Source organism: Cajanus cajan, chromosome 3, assembly GCF_000230855.2.
Source record: "Cajanus cajan strain Asha chromosome 3, NIPB_CcT2T_4, whole genome shotgun sequence".
NCBI classification, from domain to species: Eukaryota; Viridiplantae; Streptophyta; class Magnoliopsida; order Fabales; family Fabaceae; genus Cajanus; species Cajanus cajan.
The window spans coordinates 26,710,396-26,719,488 of NC_138519.1; the positions used below are offsets into that span (position 1 = coordinate 26,710,396).

General features: G+C 36.9%; 1 protein-coding gene across 1 annotated transcript; it reads left to right on the forward strand.

Annotated features, from left to right (window-relative positions):
* Nucleotides 1–6,381: 6,381 nt before the first annotated feature.
* On the forward strand, nucleotides 6,382–6,993 carry LOC145956181 (uncharacterized). Its single transcript, XM_083071744.1, has one exon. The coding sequence runs from the start codon at nucleotides 6,382–6,384 to the stop codon at nucleotides 6,991–6,993; it is 612 nt and encodes a 203-aa protein (XP_082927870.1).
* The last annotated feature ends 2,100 nt before the right edge of the window (nucleotides 6,994–9,093 follow it).

Consider the following 9,093-nt stretch of genomic DNA (forward strand, 5'->3'; position numbering starts at 1 on the left):
TAACCCACAAGGATGAGTCCTTCAAGGTATTCCATGTATTCTGTAACAGGGTTCAAAATGAAAAAGGAATATCAATTGCGTCTATAAGAAGTGATCATGGGGGAGAATTTGAAAACGAACAGTTTCAAGATTTTGTGAAGAAAATGGAATCAAACACAATTTTTCAACTCCTAGAACTCCACAGCAAAATGGAGTTGTAGAAAGAAAGAATCGGTCTTTACAAGAAATGGCAAGAACTTTATTAAATGATTTTTCAACTCCCAAACACTTCTGGGCAGAAGCAGCTAATACTTCCTGCTATATACAAAATAGAATATCTTAGACCTATCTTGAAGAAAACTCCCTATGAATTATGGAAGGGACGAGCACCCAACATATCATACATTCATCCATTGGGATGCAAATGATTCATTTTAAATACAAAAGATAACTTAGGCAAATTTGACTCAAAAACCGATGAGGGTATCCTACTTGGATACTCTGAAAGGTCAAGAGCCTATAGAGTCTTCAACAACAGAACCAGAACTATTGAAGAAGCCATTCACGTTAAGTTTGACGAGAATAAGACTGATAAAGAAATATCATAGCTAGGAACCTTCTTTTATAATATTTAGGTAAATAAAAATCAGTCAAAGGAAGATGAATCTGAAGAAACTGAAGCTCAACAGCATGATAGAGAGGAAAGAGAGCCTGTAAATCGAAACTAGAAAATGAAGGCTCATCATCCTTAAGAGCATATCATTGGTGAGGCAAAAGATGTAGTAAGAACAAGAAGCTCATTCAAAACCCAAGCACAAATTGCACTGTTGTCTCAAGTGGAACCAAAAATCATGAACGAAGCCCTATCAGACGATAGTTGGGTCCAAGCCATGCAAGAAGAACTCACCAAATTACAAAAGAATGATGTCTGGAAACTCGTGCAAGCTCCAAAGGATAGAACAATAATTGGCACAAAATGGATGTACAGAAACAAGCTAGACAAATCAGGAAAAGTGGTAAGGAACAAAGCAAGGTTAGTCGCAAAAGGATACTCTCAACAGGAAGGTATAGACTTTACTAAAACATTTGCACCTGTTGCTAGAATAGAGACTATCAGAATACTAATTTCTTTTGCTACGTGCACTGGTATGAAATTGTATCTAATAGATGCTAAAAGAGCATTTTTAAAAGGAACAATGTCAGAAGAAGTTTACGTAAACCAACCCCTTGGTTTTGAAAGTGACTTGCTTCCATCCCATGTTTTCAAACTTAGCAAAGCCTTGTATGGACTAAAAAAGGCACCACGAGCATGGTACGACAAATTAAGCTCTTTTCTAATAAGTAACAATTTTATAAGAGGAAAAATCAACAGCACACTATTTCGAAAAGAACTAAATGATGATTTCATAATAGTTCAAATTTATGTAGATGACATAATATTTGGAGATACTAATGAAAATCTCTGTCAAGAGTTTTCCAAGCTTATGCATGATGAATTTGAGATGAGCATGATGGGAGAACTGAAGTTCTTTCTAAGACTCCAAATCATCCTGACAGACGAAGGAATCAAAATTCATCAGACGAAATACACGAAAGAGCTACTGAAAAAGTATAAGATGGAAGATGCAAAACCAATGAAGACTCCAATGCATCCATCTACAACTCTTGTTCTGGAAGAAGACTCATCAGATGTAGATAACAACATGTACCGAGGAATGGTAGGCTCACTTTTGTACCTAACGACATCCAGTCCTGACATTATGTTCAACGTCTGCGTCTGCGCTAGATTTCGAGTGAGACCTAAAGAGGTACACTTACAAGCTGTTAAATGAATTTTGAGATATATTACAGGAACAACTAATCTAGGAATCAGCTTCTATAGAAGCCAGAATTTTTCCCTATTAGGATATTGTGATGCAGATTACGTAGGGGAAAAATGGGAGAGAAAAAGCACCAGCAAAGGATGTCACTTTCTTGGATGTTGCTTAGTTTCATTTACTAGAAAAAGGCAAAGCACGATCGCCTTATCAACTTGCGAAGCTGAGTATGTCACCGCAGGACAATGCCTTACGCAACTGCTTTGGATCGAACATCAGCTGGAAGACTACGACATTTTTGAAAGTAGTATTCTTGTACTCTGCGATAACTCTGCTACAATTAGCATTTCTAAAAATTCTATTTTGCATTCTAGGACTAAACATATTGAAATTAAACATCATTTTATTAAAGATCACGTGAGAAAAGGAACCTTCGATCTAGTATATGTTAAAATAGAGGAACAATTAGTTGATATCTTTACCAAGCCTCTTCAAGAAGATAGATATATCTGGCTGAGAGATAGGCTAGGAATGGAACTGATAGGTGAACAAAAACTGTTGTTTTTCAACCCCTATTCCTTTTGATTATTACAAAGGGGGAGAAATTGGAAAGAATCTATCAAACCTATCTCAGGGAGAAGTAGGAATAATCAAGTAAGGGGGATAGCACAAACTAAGGGGGAGAGCCTTAGTACCCTAAAAGTCTCAAATACCTAGTAATTGATCTGATGTGTGTATAAAATGCATAAACTGCTTGATTGGCATGAATTTGTATATCTGCTATATTATATCTTAAACGAATTGATAGATTATATTTGTCATCATCAAAAAAAGGGAGATTGTTAAGTCAGACGAAGCAATTCCCAGCGAGGTTTTGAATATGAAAAATATAATACATATTATTATTACTAACTTATGCAGTAGTGTTTCAGATATGTACAAGAACAACAAAAACTAAAGCATGAAGCATATTCAAACAAAACAAGGATCATACAAATCAAGCCAAATGAAAAAAAAATCATAAGTTGTGCACCAGACGATAACGAATATCAAACGAAGATATGTCAAGAACAATCTAGAGCGCAACATAAGAAATCAGAAACAAGAGAAAAACTAGACCAAGACAAAGTTGGCCCAGCACCAAATAAACATCAGATGAAGCTCAATGGTCAACCACACAAATGTCAACAGAACAAACATTAGACGTTGGCTAACACAAGACGAAGAAATATTCCAAAACGAAATAAAAGTCATTTACCTTCACGACTAATCAGACTAGATGAAAAAGTCAAAGTCTAACTCTTAGACGGAGAATCAAATTTCCAGACGCAAACGAAGCATGTTGAAAAGTGTCTAAAGTCCACAAGTCACAACGAAGAAGGTCATATATAATCTCTATTCATAAGAAAAGCACACGGAGTTATCAACGATATGAAAAGAAAGAAGAAAAAATTGAAAAGTGCAAATTCACAAGTCAATGTTGCATATGTCAGGGCAAGTACATCTAATTTTCAAAAAAAGGCAATGCCTCCGCAGCTACAATGACGGAAAAAGGACAAACATACCTAGGTCATGATTGAAGTCATAATTAAAAGGGAACAAATTACGCAAAGGACTTCACGTAACAGATTTAGCAAGCAAGTATTTAATGCAAGATCAAATGCATTAAATGAAAAAGATTTGTGTATCCATGAATGAACGATTATCTACACCAACAGAAAGCTCCGCCTCAACGGACACATTCAAATTCAAGCAACGGACAGATTTACCACAAGGCTATAAATATCAAAACCTGAGAAGCAAAAAAGAGAGAAGAGAAGCAACAAGCAATAAGCAAAAGCAAACATCAAACAACTCATATCTCTTCTTGTTCAGATCTGAATATCAGTGTAAAAACTAAGATAGTTTATCTTAGTGAGTGTAGAAACTACCCCATCCTCTCTGTGAGAGTTACATATACACTCTAAACACATATTCTTGTAAATCTAAGGTTGAATACCTTAGCAAGTGTAGAAATCATACTACCCTCTCTGTGAGAGTTACGTACACACTCAAAACATCTATCGTCTATAAATCCTGAAGAGGCTAGTAAAAGAGTACTTGGAAAACCAGAAGTGGTTTAAGAATACTAGCGTTAGCAAGTGAAGTTGATGAGCCAGGAGCGGTTGAGAATACTTGGGCAACCAGAAGTGGTTTAAGAATACTAGCGTCAGCGAGTGAAGTTGACGAACCAGAAGTGGTTAAGAATACTTGTAATCCGTTGTGATTAGTGGAACCGTTTAGTTGAAGGAGACTAGACGTAGCTCAGAACGAGTGAACCAGTATAAAACTCTATGCATTGCTATTTGATTTACAAACGCAGTTCTACTTATATTGACTTATTACACTGAAAAACTTCATTTATTACTACTTATTTTCTAAACAATATTTAGACAAAATTATATTTGTTTAACTTAAGAAACCATTTTCGAGCAAACGATAGATCTTCATACACAACGTTTCTTTTAAGCAATCTCGCACATTTTTTAAGTGCTTAAAATATTATTTTCGGACGAAAAGAAGCCCCTTTGCGAAAATGTTTTTAAAATCCTTCGTTCACACACATTCAACCCCCTTCTGTGTGTTTTCCACTAAACTTCAGAAAAATGCTTGACCTACCTACCAGAGATCCATGGTGACCCTGTTCCATGATATGATCCTTAAGGAGGTTGAAGTCTGTGTGGATGACATGATCGCAAAGTCCAAAAGCGAGCATGATCATCTTATCCTTTTTGAGAAAATTGTTTAATCACCTCCAGAAATACCAGCTAAAGCTGAACCCTGCCAAATTTATTTTTGGAGTTTGATTTGGAAAACTCCTTGGATTTGTCGTCAACGAGAAAGGAATAGAGGTAGATCCGAACAAAATAAAAGCTATCATAGAGATGCCTCCTCCTAAGATAGAAAAAGAGGTCAGAGGTTTCCTTAAGAGAATAAGCTACATTGTGAGGTTTATCTCTCAATTGACAAATACCTACGCACCTATCTTCAAACTGCTCCGAAAAAATCAAAAAACATAGTGGAATAAGAAATGCCAATAGGCTTCTGACAAAATCAAACAAGGCTTAATTAAACCATCGGTGTTGGTGCCTCTCATCGAAGGAGTACCTATGATTATGGACATCATGGTACTGGAAGAATCCAGGGGATGTGTATTGGGCCAATAGGAAGAAACTAGAAAGCAAGAAAGGGGTATATACTATCTAAGCAAAAATTTTATCGACTACAAAGTGTGATACTCACCCTTCAAAAGAACTTGTTATTCTCTAGTATGGGTTGCTTAACGATTGAGATAGTACATGCTTTGGTATACCACCTGGTTAGTATCCAGAATAGACCCCATCAAATACATATTTGAAAAGCCTATCCTCACTAGAAGGGTTGCTCGGTGGCAAGTACTACTATCTGAACACAATATCATCCATGTCACTCAAAAAGAAGTCAAGGGCGATGCCCTAGCAAATTATCATGTATACGAACCAACAGACAAGTATCAATTATTGCAAGACGAATTCCCAAATGAGGAAGTCTTAGCCCTGGTGAGGAAAAAAATGAACAAACTGATGGCAAAACCTAGACCATTTTTTTTTACGGTGCATCAAATCTGATTGGCCATGGAATAGGCATTATATTAATCTCACCTCAGAACAAGAACATCCCGATTACAACAAGATTGGATTTTAACTACACAAACAACATAACTGAATATGAAGCATGCATACTAGGCCTTCATGTCGCTCTTGACAATGGTATCACTAAGTTAAAAGCATACGGTGATTCCGCCTTGGTAGTTTACCAGTTAAAAGGGGAATGAGAGACCAAGGATACCAAGTTGATCCCATATTGGGAATAACTCAAGAGTTTGAAGCCCCAGTTTAAATCTATCACTTTTGAGCACATCCCAATGGAAGGAAACCAATTCGTAGATGTTTTAGCAACATTATCCTCTATGTTTGCCATAGAAAAGGAAAATGAAATACTGATCATCAAGATCCAATGTTATAAAAAAAAACAAGTTCTTTATTTGATGATGGATGAAAAGACTGATGATCATCCACGATATTTCAACACCAAAAGATACATAAAAAAAAAAGATTATCCGACTGGTGCATCTGATAATGACAAGAAAGTGATTAGATGCAGGGCCATAGGATTTTTGTTTCATGAGTGAATCCTATACAAAAATAATTTTGATTCAGTCTTGCTCAGGTGCGTTGATGAAAAAGAAACACAAACATTGATGGAGGAAATCCATGAAGGGACTTTTAGCACTCATATACTAGGGCATGCCATGGCAAGGAAAATCATGAGGGCGAGATACTTTTGGTCCACCATGGAAAAAGATTGTTACTTGTAAATGAGAAAATGTCAAAAATGCCAGGTGTAAGCTGACAAACTCCATGTTCATGGCACTTAACGTCCTAGCTTCACCATGGCCCTTCTCAATGTGGGGCATGGATGTTATAGGACCAATTGAACCCAAAGCATCGATAGACATAGGTTTATCCTCACAGCTATCGACTATTTCACCAAGTGGGTCGAAGCAATGTCATATGCTCACGTGACTAAGAAGGTAATTGTCAACTTCCTCAAAAAGAACATAATCAGTCGATACAAAATTCCCAGCAAGATCATAATCGATAATGAGTCCAACCTTAACAACAAGATGATGACTGAACTCTACGAGCCCTTCAAGATTCAGTATCACAATTCCTCTCCTTATAAGCCAAAGATGAATGGGGCAGTTGAGGAAACCAAGAAAAATATCAAGAAGATCATACAGAAGATGGTTGTCACCTTCAAAGACTGGCATGAGAGGCTTCCATTTGCTCTACATGAGTATCAGACTTCCTTTCGCACACTAACTAGGGCAACACCCTTCACCTTAGTATATGGGATGGAGGTGGTATTACCCATCGAAGTGGAAATCCTTTCCCTAAGGGTATTCATGGAAGCCAAACTCTCCAAGTCGGAGTGGGTTCAAAGTATGTTTGATCAACTGACCCTCATTGAAGAAAAAAGGCTAGATGTCATATGCATTGGGCAGACATATCAAAAAAGGATTAAGAAAGATTTTGATAAGAAAATCCATCCTTGGAGCTTTCAAAAAGGTGAACTCGTACTCAAGAAGCTCCTGCCGCTCAGAAAAACAAGATAGGGAAATGGGCACCTACTTATGAAGGTCCATATGTGGTTAAATGAGCTTTCTCTGGAGGAGGGTTGACCCTCACTAACATGGATGGCGAATAGCTTTTTCACTCAATGAAGAAATATTATGCTTGAAGACATCATTTGCAAAAGGCTTGCTAGGATAAAAACCCATATAGGGCATCTTAGGCAAAAGTTAAGGTAAGGGTTTTAGGTAGAAGAAAGGCAAAATTTCTCGCTAGAATACGTCCTAGGTAAAAATTAGGGAATAAAAGAATAAGAGGTAAAAATAGCAAGCGATGATTATTCAAGTTGAAAACCAAAAGGAAGCTTGGATATTTCTTCAAGAGACCAAGGCTTTATGGAGATTCAACTCAAGACTCAAACATGTAGTTTAGGGTAATTAGGAGAATGATTATGCTTATTATCCAAAGAAGTGTTTGCTTAAAACTTAAACCCTAGCTTTTCTCGGCCACCCATTCTTTCTAAATACCTTTTGTATTCTTTCTGTATAAAGCTTTTTGAAATCAATAAAATATCCTTTATTTTCTCTTTTCTTGTCTAGTTATAATGATATGTCTTGTTAATGATTGTCAAAATTGAACAAGCCTAAAAACATAAATAAGAAAAGAGAAAGAAAAGAAATGACCCACTAGGTTGAAAACCTGTAAAGGGTAGCCTAAGCAAAAGCTAGGTTTTTTAAATAAAAAGAAAATTAAAGTCCCTAAAAAAAACAATAACGTATTAAATGGCTAACATAATTGGTACTAGGCATTAATTAACCAAGGAAGATTACTTGCAAAGAAGGAGAAAAGGAAAGCCACATTCTAAAAATTCAATCAAAATATTCATTACATGAATCTAAAAGCATTCCACATATTTAGAAAATTTTCTTTATCCAAGGAGAATTATTCAAAAACTAGCATCATGTATAAATAAAGCAAGTATTCAACATTTGTATGTTAACATAAAAAAAAGCCAAAAAAAAAAAGGATAGATAAAAAATGTTACAAATCAGAAAAACGCTAAACTTCTTTATGTAGAATAAGCTGAAGCTTAAGAAAAATAAACTTTATAAATCCTCAACAAAGGTCTCAACGACAAGATCATGCAAACAAGAGGCAAGGATTGCCACAAGCTAAAATCCCTAATCAAGTTAAACTCAATATCGGATAACCAAGACCTACACAAGAAAATTCGGCTAATGAATAGCCTATGCCTGGTGGGAGGAACCAAGCTTGGAGAGTCTTTAGTAAAGGAATACTTAGTTGATAGAACTGCACAATCCCTAGTGGATGACCACCTAGACAAATGCAAAATAATCAAGGGTAGAAGCATCGTCTACATCTCCTCCTGATTCCCTAGTAGAGAAAATAGGACAACACAGTTGTGATCACCATACTAAGAGGATGATCTTCCCCCATCAGCATAAGGGAATTATTCACAGACTATCCACGTCTTCATCATACATCTCCGCCTAAGAGAAGAGGCAATTAGATTATGGACATCACCTTAGGCTTGGAGAGGCTATGCAAAGAATACTCACCTTAGGCTTCGAAAGTCTATGCAAAGAATACTCAACCTAGGCCTATAGAGGCTATGCAAAGAATACTCGCCTTAGGTATGGAGAGGCTAGCAAAGAATACTCACCCTAGGCCTTGAAAGGCTATGCAAAGAATGCTCACCTTAAGTCTGGAGAGGCTAGCAAAGAATATTCACCCTAGGCCTGAATAGGCTATGCAAAGAATACTCACCCTAGGCCCAAAGAGGTTATGCAAAGAATACTCACCTCAAGCCTAGAGAGGCTAGCAAAGAATACTCACCTTAGGTCTAGAGAGGCTAACAAAGGATACTCATCGAGCTTGGAGAAGCTCGAAAAAGATGAACTCACTCCTCAACAAGCTTAGAAAATCTCGATGAAAACGAACTCACTCACTCAACTACAAGACATCAGCAAATATTACCGAGCATCAGCACCTACACTAGCCCCAAGAAACGGCAAAGGATACTCGCCCCCCACTCATCCCCACAAGGACGTGAAGCTAAAGACCCGAACAAAACATCTACATCTTTACTTACCTATGGAAAACACAATCGTAGTGTCTTGCTA

Coding starts and splice junctions, on each gene's coding strand:
- LOC145956181 (XM_083071744.1), top strand. CDS start 6,382: ATGTCATATGCTCACGTGACTAAGAAGGTAATTGTCAACTTCCTCAAA.